Source organism: Euwallacea fornicatus, chromosome 15 (assembly GCF_040115645.1).
Source record: "Euwallacea fornicatus isolate EFF26 chromosome 15, ASM4011564v1, whole genome shotgun sequence".
Classification (NCBI taxonomy): Eukaryota; Metazoa; Arthropoda; class Insecta; order Coleoptera; family Curculionidae; genus Euwallacea; species Euwallacea fornicatus.
In genome coordinates this window covers 1,162,721-1,181,982 of record NC_089555.1, presented here as the reverse complement: position 1 = coordinate 1,181,982, position 19,262 = coordinate 1,162,721, and the positions used below count along the sequence as shown (strand labels likewise).

At 37.4% G+C, this 19,262-nt stretch overlaps 2 protein-coding genes across 5 annotated transcripts; one reads left to right on the top strand and one right to left on the bottom strand.

Annotated features, from left to right (window-relative positions):
• Positions 1–354: 354 nt before the first annotated feature.
• Positions 355–3,631, bottom strand: Akt (Akt kinase). Its single transcript, XM_066290563.1, has 10 exons — positions 3,114–3,631; positions 2,855–3,061; positions 2,531–2,667; positions 2,244–2,479; positions 1,887–2,068; positions 1,719–1,831; positions 1,573–1,667; positions 1,372–1,517; positions 1,224–1,311; positions 355–1,162 (listed from the first exon to the last, which is right to left on the bottom strand). The coding sequence occupies exons 1-10, from the start codon at positions 3,224–3,226 to the stop codon at positions 929–931; spliced, it is 1,551 nt and encodes a 516-aa protein (XP_066146660.1). The 5' UTR covers positions 3,227–3,631; the 3' UTR covers positions 355–928.
• Positions 3,632–6,874: 3,243 nt separating this feature from the next.
• Mf (myofilin) lies at positions 6,875–18,764 on the top strand. 4 transcript variants are annotated; one of them, XM_066290572.1, is made up of 6 exons: positions 6,875–6,898; positions 13,949–14,091; positions 14,146–14,397; positions 16,679–16,977; positions 17,235–17,487; positions 18,381–18,764. In XM_066290572.1, exons 2-6 carry the CDS (start codon positions 13,998–14,000, stop codon positions 18,392–18,394), a joined length of 912 nt encoding a protein of 303 aa, XP_066146669.1. In that variant the 5' UTR covers positions 6,875–6,898; positions 13,949–13,997; the 3' UTR covers positions 18,395–18,764. The 4 variants fall into 4 exon arrangements, with proteins under 4 accessions (XP_066146669.1, XP_066146670.1, XP_066146667.1 ...); XM_066290573.1 differs by lacking the exon at positions 6,875–6,898 and adding an exon at positions 11,337–11,497 and having other exon boundaries at positions 17,235–17,280; XM_066290570.1 differs by lacking the exon at positions 6,875–6,898 and adding an exon at positions 11,337–11,497.
• Positions 18,765–19,262: the final 498 nt, after the last annotated feature.

Below are 19,262 nucleotides of genomic sequence, written 5' to 3'. Positions count from 1 at the left end.
CCTACCAAAACCTAATGCGATAGAATTGTCCAAAATTTAAATACACTGCAACACAAAACACTCAAGTTTTGTCAAATTTGCGGTAAAGCTCGATCCAGTATAACAAACTGACATAGGAGAAATGCGGCAATAAAGAACAAATTTATTGGGTTGGAATATTTTAACTGTTTATAATAATATTCTTACGGTCAGTTTGGTTTTTCAAAGCATTTGAATTCGACACCAATTTTCGAAAAGGATGTTAACCTTTCTTTTATGCACGAATGATAAAGTTTGAATTGAGGCTAAAAAAAAACGTGAAAGTTCATTTTTCAAACGTACTATTATAGGTCACAATGATAATAATCATCAATATACCCTAAATGTTTTTTTATTAAATATTACCACCTTAAAAATAACAAATGTATCACTATTATACACATCAACTCACATTAGCATGCTTTAACTAGACTCAAGTTTAAACTGTACTGAGGTCTAAACGTCATCTAGAAGAAATGCGTCTCGCCAGAAAACTGAGCGAGTTGTTAATGATGAGGCCTTAATCATCAAGAAAAATTCTTGAAAAAGCAAAATTGCGAGTTGAATAGAGGGTGAAAAACAAAGTAATTTTATAGACAAAGGCAAATCGTTCATTTATGAGCGACCAAAGATTTAAATCCATTCCACAAGGCAAAAATTCACTTTAGCATTTTTATACGCGGTCATTTCAAATTTTTTACGGTTTTCTGTCACCGCCCGTTATTACTTTTTAAATCGAAATTTAATAACCCTCAATACTATTATTTCCATAACCGAAATGTAACTGATTGATTCAACCATAATCAGAAAAAACATTAGCGCTTATTACTACCTATTATAGGCATATTACATGCCACGAACTATTATAATAACTTCGGCATTTTTCCACTCAAAATGAACACGAAAATAATCACTGCATATTACCAACGCTGGCCATACTGCCGGCACAATGGACTGAACTACCTAAAGTCGAAGACAAATCCTGAAAACTGAATTGTGGAAAATACTGTGGCTCCTCTTGAATGGAACCCAGCGCAGAAGAGCTCTCTGGCGGCGTTAGCTGCACGCTTTCTCCAGTGAATTCCTGATCGAAATATCGAGTGTCTGTGTCTGATGTCACATGGGGTTTAAATGGCGGGGGAATCTAATTTTTTAAGAAGCAAATATTAGTCCCAAAATAGATTAATTAAAAATATAATACCTACCTTTTTTAATTCCAAGTCTCGCCAATTTATGCAAGCAAAAAAGGGGTGGGACATGATTTGTTTGGCATCGTCTGGACCTCCTCCTAAGCTGTAATATGAAAGCAAACATTACACTCAGGTTCAAATGCCAATACTGAGAAGGTATTACCGTAAATTGGGGTTTTTAATTAGTAACCCTGTCAGCAAGCTTTTCGCCTCTGCGCTTAGTGTTCTAGGAAACTTTACTTCCGACATTAGAATCAAAGTAAAAAGTACGTCATGATCTCTATTGTAGAAGGGTAAACGACCGCACATCTAAAGCAATTGTGCACGAAAAGGTCTCCAAGAAACAACAATCAAGAAAATTTACCATTTCATACATAACTACACCGATTCCCCACCAATCTACTGCCCGACCATAATCATTGTCTTCCAATACTTCTGGAGCAAGATATTCAGGCGTACCTGTTGAGAATTGTAAGCACAAATTGAAGCAAAATTGCATCAAACACTAACCACAAAATGTCTTAGTTGTCCTCCCATAAGTAATATCTTCTTTACACAATCCAAAATCGGTAATTTTGATGTGTCCATCTTTGTCTAGTAACAGATTTTCTAGTTTTAAATCTCTGCAAAAATGAGAGTTAAACTTTGAAAAAATTTGGAAGGCTAGAAACAGAAAACCTGTAAATTATGCCTTGCGAGTGCAAGTAAGCTAAAGCAGAAATTATTTCTGCTCCATAGAAACGAGTCCGATCCTCAGAAAATACTTTCTCTCGAGATAAATGGAAAAATAGTTCGCCTCCATTGACGTATTCCATGACAAAACACAATCGGTCGTTTGTTTGGAAAGAGTATTTCAATGACTATAATATAGATGTTAGTTATTACACATGTAAAGGATGTACAAAAAAATTCTTAATTGACTTAAACAGTTAGAACATGTACATAATAAACAGAATTGATTTTAAAGAATTTTTAACCAGGAATTTTTTTTTCATCCTTGTAATTTTAATAGTTTGTTTGAATTAATTAACTTACAGTTAAAAATGGATGATTTGTGGTCTTTAGCACACGGTTTTCTGTCTCTGTATGGGCCACCTCATCCTTTTTTATTATAACCTCCTTTTTCAAAATCTTAATGGCATACAATTTGCTGGTAGCTTTTTCCCTGCATAAAATCACTTTTCCAAATGTCCCTTTTCCAAGCACTTTCAAGAATTCAAAACACTCAAGGGTGACTTTCCGTTTGCCAGTTGATTTTGATATGGAAGTTCCTTGAAGTGGATATTGACTTTTTTATCAAGAAAACTTTTGATTTTGCATACCTTGAAGGGAACATTTTTCCCACAAATCGACCATCATTTCAGGATTGCTCTCTGCATTAGCCACATTCATTTCTACATCTTCACAGTCATTTGCTAACTTTTCAGAGACTGATTTTATGACTTGAACCCATTTCTCTCTGAAGAAAAATAAAAGTGATCTGAGAAATTTATATTATATGAGATGGCCCCAATCCTATGGATTTAACCAATATTTTTTTTGACACATTTTTTAGAAGCTGATTCTTTTAGGTCTCTTACAAAAGGTACATGTCTAAATATATGATTGTCATTTTTAACTCTCAGTTAAAGAAACAAATTTCCTACCTGTCCTCTGCAGTTTCCACATGAAACATGCGTTCAATGACAGTAGTCCACTGAAGCCCCCGTATAATAAAAGTAAATGGTTTGGGCCTATCTGTAGACATTATCTGACACCCTTTAACTGTGAAGTTGTTAAGGGGCTCACTGTAATAATCATCCGGTTTAACTTTAAATCCTGTTAGGGCCCCATTATCAAACAACACAAAATATCTAAAATTGAGTTTTAATTTTCTTTTTTTTTTGGAGGTAGTTAAATTCACACCTTGGCCTCCAATTTTTAATATGTTCCCCTCGCTTGTAAAGCCAACCCTCTTTGACGATGTTTGCTTTAGGAGCCCCCACGAGGGAGCCCATTTCCCCAGACGTATCGTTCATTTTCTACAGTTTTAATCCGACATCAATTACCATTTTTCATTTAAAACTACAGTATTTATTGGGTGATCGAGGGCATACTAATTTTCTGGAAAGCGGCTTGACTAATTTGAACAAATATTTGCGCGAATGTTCTAATCAGGAAATATAATCACTGGTTTCACATCCGGGACGTAAAACCGAACAAAACACTTCGACGTAAACAAGACCCGTGACGCCACAAAAGGGTCCCCTACAGGTTTTTTTACTGGAATAAATGGGTATGACAATTGCGTGCGATAAACTGCGTTTCGACGTGTGGCAAACTTTTAAAATTCTGCAAAACGAGCATTAATTATTGAAAAAAAGCATTCACCCAAGAAATACGATATTCGATAATCAAAAAAATCTTAAATTAACGTAACTGTCAATTACCGTCAAGGACGATAAGTCAATGGACAAGTGACAACGGCTACAAGAAAGACACTCCTTAACAGTTCATAATGCCCCAAATGCTCCTTTATGAATCAAGTCAATAAAGATAAACCATACACTATGCAATAGATGGCAGCAGTATTAACCTAGAGGAACCCTTTCAAATGAACAAGTTTCCCTCCTTTTTACTTCGGAATTCCCCTAATTTATGACTTTCTTTTAATTGAAGCTTATAATACTGGTGACTCAATAATCCAGAGAATCCGTGGTGAATGAGAAGATGCCTTGATAATGCTTTATGTGCCCGTGGAGTGTAAAGTCTTGTTCCGGCGGGTGTTCAACCGGAAACCGGAAATTTGGGCCGACGTCCTAGTAAAGTGCGTCGCAACGCCCAGCTCGTTTCTTGCGGTGAGCAATTTTTAGCTGATCGTGCATTATCTCTAAATCGAGCAAATCATCCGATATTTACCTGCATTGGCGCATGATTTTAAAACTTTATTTCTCGTGCATTATTGAACCTGACCGGAAACCGAGAACACTCCGTCTCAGTCTCGGCGAAGCCAATTGGAGTTGGATTATAGAGGAATGTCGGTTGGTAATGTGGTTGTTTTGAACCGATAACTGAGGTGCAGACATCATGAAAGCGAAAGAAGTCTACGAGAGACTGATTCGACTCAAAGACGTTTCTTTTCAGTCTCGGGGAGGCAAATTGTGGTTGTATTATGGAAGAATGTCAATTGTTAATGTGAATGTTTCCACACTCGTTTTGGCATAAATGTCGATTTGTAGACGCCTAGGAGAAAAATTAAAGTAAAAAATCATAGAATAATTCCAATATTTGAGGTATTAAAGGGGGATTCTAAAAAGCTAAACAATTTTCCCACACCACTACTTAGGAGTATGTATGAATAGCTGCACAGATGGATTCCTAGCTTCAGCGTCGCGATAGCTATCTGTTCCCGTCCCACCTTTCGCCGTGCATTTATTGTACAAGGTTGTTTATTAATGCGTCAAAATGCGGTATCTTCATATTAAAGTTTTTGGTTATTAAGGGGTATGTATTTGAAAATACTTTTCAAATATACAGGGTCCATCATAAAAGTATAGTACGGCCAAATTACGTTCTCTTTTTATAGAACTACCAATTTTTTCGCCATATTCGGATTGGTTGTCAAATGTGAAGGTTAGTTCATGTAAAGGGTCTTATGTCAAAACTACCGTTTCCGAGTTATTTGGAAGCTGTAGCGTTTCACGGATATCGGTGATGAAGCCTAATTGCTGCGAATTTCGGATTCGTTCTTACGAGGCTCCAAGAGGAGTTAATGAGCAACGTTTCGACGTATTTTAATTACAAAAAAGTTTTCCATAACCACCGAAATAAGCCTCCGAATTAGCATAACTTCAAACCTCAATAACTTTCTTATTTCAAATAGAGGGTCCCAATTTTCTCTACGGCATCGCGTTTGCAGATCAAGAATGTGTAAAACTACTGGAAATTATTATATTTTAATTCAAATGAGGGATTCACGATAAGTTTCCAAATTGTCCTGCATTTTGATCAGCACACAGTTGCATCCTTCCCAGATAATACCTATTTATTTATTAATTAAAATGATAATGTTAATAAAAAATACATTGAAATCAACGTGCGATTCCAAAAATAATATAATAATGCAGTGGTCGACAGTCATGAAAAGTGTCGGAATAATACCAGGCCTTACCGACCGTCGCGTAACATTTGTCTATGATAACGTCTTTTCGGGACATAGGAACTTGGAAACGTCTGTGTTTAGGAATAGAGTAATTTTAACAAAATTTTGAGATTTTTTGATTTTAGACGCGATGCCGTCGAGAATATTGGGATCTTCCATTTGAATTAAGCAAGTTATTGAGGTTTGAAATCATGTAATGCGGAGGCTCATTTGAGGATTATGGTGACCCTTTTTTTTAAATACGTCAAAACCTAGTTTCTCAGGTTTTCTTGGAGGCCTATAAGACCAATTCACAAATTCTCAGCGATTAGGGTACAGGAAAGACTTCCGTAAGATTTTCTAGTTTTCCGAATAACTCGGGAACGGTAAATATTTGACGTGAAGTCTTTTAAATAAATTGACCTTAAAATGTAACGATTAATCTGAAAATTACAAAGAAACTTGAGGGTTCCTTTTAAATAAACATAGTTTCGCCCTGCCACGTTTTTATGACGAACCCTGTCGATTTGAAAATAATTTTAATGTTCTTATCTCTTAATTACCAAAAACTTAAATGTGAAACCCTTCCTTCTAAAACTCACATTTACATGTCGCATTCTGAGGGACTACTGAGCAACCCTGTTTAAAAAAAAATGTTTTTGTACTAATGCGCTTTTAGCTCACCTCCCTCTCTACAAAGCGCCGCAACCCTTTCTGGACGATTTCCTGGTCTTTCAAGTAATTCTATACGCTAATTGACTTTAGTCACTTCGTATCGAGGAATATCAATTAAAGGCACGTGCCGATGTCCCTTTGTTGCCTTCACACGCGTGCAACATCGCATGACTTTTTTTTTATCAAGCCCATCTTGGTTTCGATAATAATGATCTCATATTAAATCATCTCTGTTTTATGTGCATTTCCTCCCCCAAGTTTCTCTCAACCCGCTTTCGGGCAACGTCGGATTGCGGAAACCCGGAAATATGAGACTCCGGTCCCGGAGTCTTATCCGGAACGAAACTTTTTGAATATTTCTCCATTATGTATGGTCGTGTAGCTAGAACGGACAGCCCTCGTCTTACTTTTTACATGCCTCAGTAGTTTTTGGTTTCATTGCCCTTTGGGTCTGAGCATGCACAAAATCATAAATATATAATTTCAAAAACGTAAAACAAAGTCGTGACTGGAGGCCTAGAAAAACAGACACGAAGCTTTTGACGAGTTGATGGTTTTTATCGAACTAATAATAGAATAACTCGTCCCTTTTCTCTTCTTTCGATATTGATCTGAGAGCCTTTTAAAGGACACTTGCGGATTTCGAAATTTTCATGTCTCGGCCGTCTCAAAAGTAGGTCGTAGTTTCGTTTGTAGCTCATCGTTATTGGCCAATGCCAGCCGTATTATTATTGCGGTCACAATGTCTATTTTCATTATTTTATAACTGCACAGAAAAAGCGACTTTCTCATGGAAAAACAAGTTTAATTCTCGTACTACTCTCGAACCAAATGAACATCTCCGGCACGCGACTTTCAGTTTGGTCACGTGCAGTGAACATATTCGGTTGCGGGGGTGAGTTGACACAATAAAACCACCCCAATACACGGGGTTGAGTATATTGCCTTGTTTGCAACGGCCGGGGACGCTTTTTCTCGCTTAATTTGATTCCACCCTGTTTGTACGGTCAAATGGGATCAAGACAACATTCTACTTGTTTGTCCAAAGTAAGAGGTGGCGAAAGGTCAATTTGCAGCCAACGGCTGGTATTTGCTTTTCCCATGTTAACCCCAATTTTTTTTCTTTTTAAATTAACTGGTAAATGGGGAAAGTTTCAGTTTCCCCATATATTCCCTAAGTAGTTATACCAAGACAGGAATAATGTAGCTAGACTGGAAATTTATATCCATGTTTATATTTCCTGGAGAGATGCGAATTTTCCGCTTTTACTGTAGGTTGTCGAGTAAACAGGGAGTCATTAATTATTCTTGAAACCGTTGAATTAAGAGTTCAAAAATAGCTTTTCATTCATTGGGCAACTCATTGCCGCTTTTAGAAGCTCATGAATTCGGTAACCGCTATATCCAGATAAAGGGAGTAAAACTGTTATTTTTGTGAATAATAAGCTGACGCTACGTCCATGTGTTCTTGCGAAAATTAAAAATACTTTTATTCCAATTTCCAGACTTATTGGCAAGGAACTCGTGTACATTTTAAATTTAGAATCAATAGATAACTAAAGACGTAACAAAATCTGTTATGTTTACACGCTTTTCGGGTATTTTGAGCCTGCTTTAAACCACGTAAAAAACACGGAATAACAATTTCCCTAATAATTTATGTGATTATGTTTCTTTTACCTTATACCGAAAATATTAATTAGAAAAACTTTAGTTCGGAGATGCTGCGGAAGAGCATACGGGGACCAATACAGAACAATACCATTCTATAGTACGATACAAAGTGTCCTCAAAGTTAGGTGGTCAAAGTTGAACAGAAATATTTAATCAAAAATAATACTACACCGGGTGTCCAGGTGAACTCTGAACATAGAAAATTAACATGGAAAATTGGTTTTTATTTTTTGCGCCTAACGAATTATCCAATTGAAAAATTTCTACGTGGAAGTCATCCTACTTAAGACCAGCCATTATTCCGGAATTTTCAAAATTTTCCAATTAGTGCGGTGTTGGCTCAAAAAGCCTTCAAATTTCTAAAATTTAACGCGTGTCTATTCGGCGCCACGATTTTTACTTAAAAGCTCTTCGATGGGATAATCTGTGCAGGCGCAAAAAAATAAAAACTGATTTCCCATGTTAATCTTCTATGTCCAAGGTTCCTCTGGACACCCGGTATGTTATAGTTCGCTGTATAATTCACTACATACATTGTGTTTTATAATTGTATGTCAAAAATTCGGGAGATGAATATGTCGATGATGTTAAGAAGGAAAGGTTGCATGAGAATGGGTCCGTTTTTATTTCCTGTCTGAAATACAAGGTGCTCAAAAATTAAATATTATTTAGAAAAAAATTTGCAAAGGTCCCCAGAGGCATTCAATATTTTTAAGAAAATCGAGAAACATAAAATAGGTATAGATTCAAGTTTTTTTAAGAGGAAAGCAATGTTTTGATTTTCATCAATGGTCTTCTAATTAACATGACCCTGAATGTTGTAAACAAAAAATATGAGACACCACTGGTTTCTTTTTGTCACTTCCTTTCGTATGCATTTTATCACTGGCGGACATTTTTAACACTTTATTTATATTAATTGTTCTTTTATGAATAATGTAATGTACTTAATTTAGTTTAGTATTTTCAATTCTTATTAACCAGAAAATAATTTTTTTTTCCAAGGAAACGGTTAACGTTCTGAAAAATATTCAAGAGACTTTTTTACAGAAATATGGAGCATTTAGAAAGTTATTTTTATTTAAAAATCAGTGGCGTATCATATTTTTCGTTTAAAATGTTCAAGATCGCATCAATAGAGACGCCAGTGGTAAAATTTTAAATATTGTGTTTCTCTTAAAAGATGTGTTACATTTCTATTTTACTTATTTTGTGCTCGTCAATTTTCATAAAAATATTTAAAACCGGAACGGACTTCTAAGGAAAAACTTAAAAAAAAAATTGTATCGCCCTGCATTTCAGACAAGAAGCGAAAAGGAACCCATGTTCGTGTGACCTTTTTGTTATTAAAATTAACCACAGATTTAGATTTCAACCTTTGACGTATTTTTATGTACATGCAAATATTCTTCGTTATGCCAGCTGCTTCAGTTTTTGAGAAACAAATTCCAAATTTTGCACATACAGTGCTCGTTAGAATCTACGCTACCACGACTTGTTGTCAGCATCCATAAGGTGGTCCTTCCTCAGGGGCCAGAATTCCTTGCATCACCTGAAACTTTTTTGTCGCGCGCCACTGCCCGTTTATTTAAACTGAAAAGGGATTCATTTATCGAAATGTTCTCCCAATTGCAGAACGACATTTTCACCGAGCAGAACACTTTTTCCAGGTTCGTGAATGTTAATTATTATTAAAATTTAATTATCGTTGACGTGACCCGCCACACTCGCACACGCTACGCTTCGACAATAAACAATTTATTATAGGCAGCCAAGCATACGCAAAACCATCAAAACAGTCCACGATCAGCTCCAACAATACTCCCATGAATGGCGGGATGCGTTCGAGCGCCCTTTCAAGCTTTCGTCTCTAGAGATGACCTTATACAATATTCTCTCTCTTGGCACGAAAACAATGCTTTTGGTTGCCCAAATTTAGAATAAAGGTTGCATTTCTTTTCCATGGAAGGAGAAAAACATATTTTTATTAAAACTATACTGTGTGGGCATAGAAAAACATGTGACGCAGTTTGGTGGGTGTTTATTGAAAATTTGGCTCTTTTTCTCTAAATTAATCGATCCAGTTTGGAGAAACAAATGTGCCTATTTTCAGCATACAACATTGTACTAAATAGAAGAAGGTTTTCTTATATCTATCCATCCTAGTCATTAAGGTTGAAATAGAAACGAGTAAAGGTCATTGAACTCTTGCGGTTGTAAACCCATCGTAAATTATAATAGGAAGCGCTATTATAGCGTCCATGAGTATTCGTAAGACCTTTAAGGGTCCTTTATATACTATAATTTTAGCATGTAATATGACGAGACTGAATTTAAGTTTCAGGTTTAATATACATATTATATTATATCTAATCGGTTATTTGCCAAATTCTCCTTAAAGCTAATTCTATATCTCCTTATCGCCTCGTGTGTTTGGTCTATAGTCGCCAAAAAAATAGTATATACCGGGTGTCTTAGAAACTTCTTTCGAAAATTTTATGTATCCACGGTACGAAGTATCGTAGCACCGAAGAGATATTATGGATTTTTTCTTCAGATAGATTTGTGTTATACAAAAGTTGTTCATAATCATTCTACAGGATGTCAAAGTTTTTTTTTTAGTCTGTTAATTGAATATCACTTCCACAGTTTTTGTTTTGCGGATTTGAATTTGTGCCTTCTGACGCTCTTGGGCACGCCCTATCTTTTTAAATATCTTATCAGTTTAACTAAATCACTCTGTTTTTTTTTTACTCTCTAGCACTAATACTCATTTGAACCATGGTTTCGGAGACAACCGCACAAAAAAGTGGTATCAATTCCGATGTGTTAAATGGGACACCCTATATATTACTTATTTTTTAAGTGCTTTTTTATTTAAAATTTTCTTTAAAACAGTACAACATCGATCCATATCTATGTAAATCTATTTTACCAATAGATTTTGTTTTATATATAAATCTGGAAAGAATAAGGTTTTTCCTTGTCGAAGGTGATTAAAAATGATTTTCCAGTTGCAATTCCTTTTGTGAGCATGGACAGAACAGTGATTAAGTTCAGGCCAGTGACGTACATAAGAAATTTAGTTTTATGTTATAAAACAAATGTGTTATCAATGTTGTGGCGCATTAATCTGTATTTTTTTTCCAAAAAAAGGGAGCTAAAATGTGTTACTTCAATAGTAAAATTATCATTGACGTCAACTAATTTATTATCATAGATAATTTTTTGGCGCTTCCAATTTCGACAAGATTTCCAGGATTGAATTTGGGTTGCACTGATTACCAGTTCCTGAAAACTTCCAGATAAACCCATTTCCAGTTTTTCAAAAAAATTGGGAAAACCACCTACGAGGTTAGTTTACCTCTCTATTAAGCTATTGTCCACTAATGAATGAGTATCGCCTAAAATAAACATTTTTCGGATAAAATTGAACGTTATTTCCTCAAAAACTCCCTCTGTAGCTCTAGCTCGCAATTCCGAAATTGGCTCTCTGAAATTGGCAGCTTAGCCCCAATCAAGGGCCAACTGAATCTCCATTTATTTGGCCGAACATTAGCAAACGATCACGTTTTATTTATTTATTTATTCCAATGTCGTCGTGACGCCACACGCTACGTAAGTGATCTAAAACTGAAAATTTGGCAAATCGGCGCCCGCGAAAAACCATACGTGGTAATTTTGAACAAATGGAGGGATAACGCCCCCGCGTCCCGACGACGTCACGGACGCCTCTCGAAAAACGACGCCGAACGTCGCGACGCAGTCAGTGCCGAACAGTAGTCGCAGATCTCGACTCGCTATACCGCCAACTTAGTAGGTTAGTACAGAAAAAACACCAAGTGTTTCTTCGTATATTGTCAGTGCCAAAAAAGAGTTTGTTTCTGGGGTCGTAAGTATGTAGGGTTACTTTAAGGTCAATGAGGAAGCTTCCTTCGGAATTTTTATATCCTCCCTATGGTAGTATTTTAAGCCTACATGACTATTCTCGTCGAGGTGCATCTATTGTTTTATGTAACGGGGCTATTTTTGTCTTGTTGAATCGACTTATGTGCCTAGAGATAAAATGACGTCATGCCGTACATGACTGAATCTACATAAAATCTTTTTCGGTAATGAGATGATTTTCGATATGTTTTAATTTCCATTCACCAATAAATGCACTGTTTGATATCAATCTACCCGTTCGCCACTTGTCAAGAAGAATACTATTGGACAATTCTCACTGAGGAGAGGTCACATGTTTTTGAACCTTTGAGGAACTTGACAAGCTTAAAATTTTCGTTATCTGGAAACTCTGTGCGTCAAATGAGCCTTCAGATGACCGCCCGCAAAATTATTTTTCGAGATGATATTATACGAGGTCTATTTTCGATTCGCTGGCCGCCCAAGCTATACACAAAAATAGGCAGCTCTGGCCGTGGGGCTCGTTATGTAAAATTGTTATGTTAGCGAAATTTTATACGCTCATTTGTTTTCGTTCTTTCGAAAAAGTTATTTCGTAAATTTTGGCATCGCACCCGAAAAACATCTCGCTAATTATGTGCAGCCATGAATGATTTTTACGAGCTTTACAACGCGGTGTTGTATTCACTTTATGAGTAGGCACGACTTTGTGATGCGAACTTGGTGCATAAAAGATTTAAGTTATATATAAAACGCGATTTTCACAATCCTAGAATGCTTTTTATAATGCTACAAACGAGATCTGTTTCGCGAAAATCCAGACTTGCCAGAAGCATAAAAGTGGTTTTAAAAATAGGCCCATCACCAAATTAGATCGACCTCGGGCTCGTGCGGGAGATGCTGGATGCGACGTCACAGCAGTATCCATCCTACTCTGCCTGATTTGTTTTACATTAAAATTCCATCATTTGCCAATTTTTCGCTAGAACTTTAAAACTCCATCGGCACACAAGACGGAATTACTTATTTGTTTTCACAGTCATTACTCGGTTTATTTATAGTCTGTATTTTGTTTGGCAATTCGATCCGGAATCCCAATTTTAAATTAGAGGGATGAATTTCGAGCCCTCAGTATGGCCAATAACATGCAAACAAAAAATAACATGGAGGTGTAATGCGCTGAGTCGCTTTGAATTAAAAACGGGAAAATCATATTTGAAGTGGAGAGTTTGGATTTAAAGCATTTTTTACGGATTTTTTCGAGGACTTTTTTGGATTATGGAACAAATTCAATGAAATTTCTTGACCTTAAGGATTTGAATAAGTTTTTCAAATTAAATCTTTAAATTTTCAAGGAATATTCAGAAATTTTTCTAATTTTTTTTTAACCAGAAGCTACGTTTCCAGTTTTGCCCTAAAATATTATATTTGATTTGCAAGTTATTCTCGAGAGGCAGCTGCATTCTTGCTTCTCAGAGACATTTAAGTGATTTTTAACGAGATTTTCGTCAATTTCTGGAACATTTTCAAATAGCTTTATGACATTCCGAGATATGTTTCAACAATTTTTCAGTAGGTTCTTGACTCTTTTAAAACTGTTTAACTGATTTGAAGGGATAAAACTTTACTGGGGTATTTTTTAAATCTCATGTTAAAAATCAATAGCAGATCTGTAGGATCAAATGGATTTCCAGAAGTTGCTTCGAATTTTTCAGATCTTTTTGAATATTTTTATAGAACAATTTATGTGATATACACGCGGTTCTGATGAGACTCTCCGAAATTTGATATTACAAAGTTTTCTAAAGGGCTATTGCGGTCTCCGGAGATCACATCGTCGATGGATTGTTAGAGTTAATTTTTGGTATTGTAATTAAATTAAAAAAAAAATGAAATAATCAGATTTTTTTAACGAAATTGATGTGATTGTTAAGAGATTTTTTAAAATTTCCATAAACTTTCGAAGAATTAATTTAAGTTTCGCCCAAGCAAATAGAGAGGGGGTGGGCATTGAAATGACTTAAAGGCTAAATTAAATTAATATTTTGTTTAGACAGATTATCAACAGTTTTTAATCTTCCTCAGCATATCCTTATAGTGATCTTTGGCACACTGTATATTTTCAAAGTATTCATAGTTACACCTCATTGGGGTAGCCATCTAGCGGGTACTTTTAAAGTCTTGAGGACTAGAGGGCTTATACAAGCACATGCCAATATTCCTGCACCAACTTGGCGAAGATGCAATGGCTGGTGACTTGTTAGCTAATACCAAGATTCAAATTTACAAAATTAAGTGCCAAATCGGACTCATAACGTTGGCCCCTCACGTTTCCAGGGCGTTACAATGTTCTTTTTCTTTCTAGACGAACGACCAAGTAAACCAAGTAGCTGAAGCAACTTACAAACGACACCATGTCTTTCAAAGACCATCTCGAAATGATTAGCCTCAATGAGTCGCCCACCAAAAAGGCCAAGTTCTGGCAGTCTTTTGTGCGATCCCTCAAAGGTACTTCCCTCGATTAGTAACTATAACCTGGAGTATTGTAGTGTTCGTCTCCAGGATCTGATGACCTGCGGGCCTCCGATACGTACTCATCCAGACCCAGAGGCATCTTCAGACCTCTGAGCGACATCCCAGAACTTTCAACCGGCTGGCCCTTCGGCAAGTCTATTTACGACGAGCCCAGTGCTGCTGCCGAACGTATCCATGTTCCCGGGTACCGGTACGACCCCCTTCATCGCGACACTTACGGCTACTCTCCCAGACCGATCTTCCCCCACAACTTTGGGCACTTGGATAGATACAGGCCTGGTAAGTCGTCTTACCAGTATTAAAACGTTTCTCTAAACATGTTACGGCTAGCTAAAGCCGCCTAAAACTGAGCCGATTCTCCGGATCAATATTTTAAGGCTGTACCTACGTGAACAAAAGCTAAAGCGGTGTAGCTGAGTCCAAATTTGAGGCGGCTTTAGTTAGCAAACCCTCGAAACAACCAAGGAAGACAATGTGCCTTGCTTTATCTTGTGTCGTTCAATTTTATGAGTTATTGTATTTACTGTTTATATTTAGAAGTGTATTTATACATACGTGTAATTCTATATTATGATATATTTGATAGTGATGATTGTACAGCCTCAGAATTGAAATAAAAAAGTGTTGGAAAAGCACTAAATTCGCGCACGCCCCCGCAAACGCTCGAGCCGTCTTCAATGGGGCATTAGTCCCGACACCCATGGTCTCTTGCGGCCTACCATCGCTTAAATGTCATGTCCAAAGCAACTAACGAAGCTTTTTAACATTAACTGCTCCAGCATTTGCCAGGGCGATCCGCAGTTATTTTTTTCCCACGAGCGTACGCGTGTTTGAGGTTTTATGTATAGCAACATGTAGCTGATTTTGACCTTTGAGGGAATCGCCTTGGAGGTAAGATATCCGCTTGATTGTCGCCAGAGAATCCATTGAAGAGGCGCTACCTAACTCTTCAAAGTATTCCGTAGTGTGGTGTATATACTTAAACTAACATTCTCAGCTGTTCGCAGGCTAATTCGACCTTTGGACGACGAAAACTAACTGGCAACTCCTTTTGGATGAGTGTCCAGCTAACAATTATCGCCAGCTAACTGCATACATATTCCATTAATCACTGACCGTTAGCGATATAGCCGTTACCTAAGCGAAAAAAATCATATTTTTAACCCAAAGCCGCGGGGTGACGTCATCGGCAACAAGACAGTGGTGGGAGCCAAAAGTTTTTCGTTTTCGTGAAACTGAATCAGAGCGAAGCTCAGTTGCGTCTCGCGCGGGTTGGGTGGCGATAAAAATAAGTTGTTATGGGTAAGCAGCAGATATTTTTTTTTTGAGAAAATTTCCTCATTTGTGACTGTCGCTTTAGCCCTTTACTTTTAAGCCTTTTGAACAATTAACTTCTTCTGTAGTACTAAAACAATTTCAATACTTTTCAAGTTGCAATTGGATCTAAAGTAATGTTCACCTTGAAAACTATTTTAGTATTCCAGTAAAACGGAACAATTTAGCTCAGCAGTGCCAGGCTGGTCCAGATTTACACACGTAGTTAAACCGTTCAAGGTGATCCAAAAATATTTTCGGATCTTTGGAATCGTGTGGTTTTGGCAGTCAAGTTTCTGCTATTTTTAGGCAGATTTCATCAATGATTTCCTATAATAGTAAACACGCTTTTAAGGAGTGTCCCACTGGGAAATGTCCTTATTTGTAATACGTTTCCGAGTGTATTTTTTTTTTATTAGTCCTGAACGGAGTTTGAGTATAGATCATGCTCATACAAAGAAAATCTAGAAAACCGTTTGGAACAAAATTAAAACACAATATTCTGTCTATAATAGTAATTGGTTTTTCCCAAAAAAATCGCCAGAACTGAAGCCAATTTTAAAAATCCTCAATGTCCCATCTGCATATTGCAAAAAAATTTTAAACTCTGAAGATTTGTAACAACCATAGCTCAGTGTCCATCTTTAAAAACTAACGTGGCGTTGCCGCTTTGCCTGTATGGGCGGAGGAATTGAATTGAGTTTCCCTTAGCTATGCTCAGTCACTTGGGAAATCACCTCATTCAGGTTACTATATTGAGAATATCACTTAAAATCAAGAAACATTCCAACTAGTTCTACTTTACGAGTGTCCAATGCTCAACGTTAGGAAAATACAGTCCTATTAAGCATTTTTTTCTTGACATGGCAACACCGTCTACTAAACACTACTATACTATCAGCTGACTTTCAGCTGATTGGATTAACTGGCTATTATCAGAGATAAATTCTATCGATTGAAATTCAACTAAAAGAGATCAGTTCAATTTAAATTATTGTTTTCTAAATAAGGGCAAATCGATCTGTTTCACAAATTTCACGGAAAGATTTTTGACACTTGGCAACACTGCACCACTTAACAAAATGGCGAAGAAATTATAAAAAAGAAACAAACGTCACAAGCTGAGTTGCCATTTCTTATTGATATTTGGGCCCGATGTCTTAATCTTCATTTCACTGAATTTATGTAGTTAAAAGAAGTTTGTTTGAACGACGAGAAACTTGACCAATAATTTCCCCCTATACAGCCTATCACGTGACCAAACCAAGACCTTACGACTCCGACGGAGCCTGGAGAGACCACGTCGAGCGCGTTCGTGGTCGCGAACCCAGTCAATGGCCCAGCAATATCTTCCACACCACCTACCCCTTCTCGCGCTACCCCCTCTATTTGGTTTACAGCAAAAGGCCCCCACCATCAACCGACAAGTACGACCCCCACCGTTCCTGGCTGAGCCATCTCGACCGTTTGGCTGAACTCGACAAGATCTACCCCACTTTGTGGCCCCTCACTGGGAACAGACTCAACTCTACTCCTGTCTCCAAGGTAGGATAAAATGCTGGTAGTTAGACTGGTAAATTACTTCAAATATATTCGGCAACCTACAGGATGCGCACCGTAAGTTGAACTACAAAGAAATGTAGCCAATTTCAGGAGCAAGTGAAGTAATAAATATGTGAACCAACGAAACCTAAACGAACCAGAGAATCATAACATCAAAAACGCTATTTTTTCGTTTGACTTGTTATCCACAAGAAGTTGCATTTTTTTTGAATATCAATGGAAGTTGTTTTTATTTCTAGCCTGGGGGATACAGCTACGCCGGCCAGCCCCTCTGGAGCAGACCAAGTAAGAGCCTGTTCAACGACCTTTTGGACCCTTCCCCATCCCTGCCCATCTCCGCGGTGACGAGGGATCCCTTCTGGTGGGATTCTCCCCTCAGACCCGCGTCCATTCACACTCCTTGGGGCAAATCGCCCTTCTACCTGCGCGATTCGTATCTATCACCCGTCAAAAGGACTTTCTTGTGGGACAAGCACCCCATCAGGCCGTTCGGTAAGTCGACGAACATTGCCGACGTTTGCCGATATGCTTGTTATGCGCAGCTTTAGGGATGGGCACGCGCGACTTTGACAAACACGCATTCACAGTTTTAGGGCTGTTTATTAAGTTATGGCGTTTGCAATGACTTCTTCTATTAATCGTTGGCATTTTTTTGAGTTTTTTAAACCGGTTAGTTCGATTCTAGAAGGATCAAACTTTTTGGAAAATTTACGGAATTTTATTTTAGTGAAATTCACGAGAATGCTTTTGCACAGAGATATTTAAAGCCCAATTTGACAAGAGAGAATGTGAATGAGGCGTCGTGGCTTGACCGAGCGCGTAAATCTCATTATGAACAGCTCAGAATTTCGGAAGATTTTTAAAGACCGATGCGGTGACGTAAGGTTTGCGTAACGTAAAAACGCGTATTCGCATAGAAAAATGCTTCTTTGCAAGATTTGTTGCAGTGTAAAATCGACAGAAGCGTCTGCAGCAAAATTTCGTGGCTCTGCCTCTAATCTTCCCGATCTGCATCTTTGTGAAGCAAGATTTTTGCAGGATCCAAAAGGCTCCCGACGAGTTCCCCGTTGGCGTATCTGATGTCTTAACACAACCTTAGTTCTTAACAATCCTTTCAGCTTTCGTTGAGTCGCTGATGCTTATCGCTAAAAAGCCGATGGGGTTGCACTAATGCCACTTACAATTTAATCAGTTTCTCGATTGAACATGACAAATTTTTGTGCCTGAGCCCATCTTCCCCGTCCTATCCTCCGTCAAAACTTTCGCCTAATTTGAGTGTTTTGCCCACGTTTCTTCATCAGGAAATTTCGGTAACGAAACGTATTTTGTACTAATACTTTATCATTCCTCGGCATTAATATGAACTGATTAATTTGGTGTTCCAGCTGCCGTCTACTAAGTGCGACAGAGTGAAGAGTCGATGATTTAAAGGGAAATTGGTGCGGCGGACTGATCCACTCGTTAATCGCATTTGAACCAGTATCTTAAAATCACGTGTTCATGATTAAGTACCATACTTCAAAAAGGCTTATACATAACTACTTTTAAGTGCCTTATAATATACAATTCTATTTTTCGACGATTTGCCCGTTTCTGAGATCCTCAATGTGTCTCTCCATTCCATCAAAGCCGGGATCTCGGAGCGGCCGAATCAATTTTTCTAATTTTATTTACTGTTATTCTTGTATTAATATTTATTATTTTTGGTCTAGATTATTGGGCTTATTTTAAACGAATTAATAAAATTCTGTCGAACAACTGTAACAGAAGCTTCGCCTTTCATTTACATACACCTCCATTATCGAATTTTCGAATACAATGCTTGTTCCCACCGATTGTGCAATGAGGCAGGCAATATTTGTCTTACGTGGAATTGATTGAAAATAGGTTTGAATATCTCCACGTTACCTTGAAAAGTGAATAAACAATCCTTATCTGCGTGTTATAATTAACTACATCAATCTGGGACAAATACAAGGATCCAGAGACGAGCCACACAATTCCATGGTTATTTATATAAAACTCGGCACAATACCCGGGTATACCGTAAACACGGATGTGTGAAAAGCCATTGTATCGCCCTAATAAGGTTATTTATGTTGTATCGCCTCACAAAAGACGAAAAATTGCCCCCGTACAAAAGGTTTAAACTGTTCTTTGTCGAGCTATAGGGCTTAAATCCCTGGATTGGAGCCGAATAGTTTCGTATACGGAATTAGTATACCCATTAGGCTTGAATATGTCTTTATATCGCTTGTACGTAAACA

Bases quoted from the DNA above. Each gene is read 5' to 3' on its own strand.
- Akt (XM_066290563.1), bottom strand. From the start codon at position 3,226: ATGAACGATACGTCTGGGGAAATGGGCTCCCTCGTGGGGGCTCCTAAA. The intron at 1,668-1,718 runs GTTAGTGTTTGA...AATTCTCAACAG, and splicing joins GACAACTAAGACATTTTGTG to GTACGCCTGAATATCTTGCT. The intron at 1,163-1,223 runs GTAGGTATTATA...TTAAAAAATTAG, and splicing joins GAGACTTGGAATTAAAAAAG to ATTCCCCCGCCATTTAAACC.
- Mf (XM_066290572.1), top strand. From the start codon at position 13,998: ATGTCTTTCAAAGACCATCTCGAAATGATTAGCCTCAATGAGTCGCCC. The intron at 14,398-16,678 runs GTAAGTCGTCTT...CCCCCTATACAG, and splicing joins CTTGGATAGATACAGGCCTG to CCTATCACGTGACCAAACCA. The intron at 16,978-17,234 runs GTAGGATAAAAT...TTTTATTTCTAG, and splicing joins ACTCTACTCCTGTCTCCAAG to CCTGGGGGATACAGCTACGC.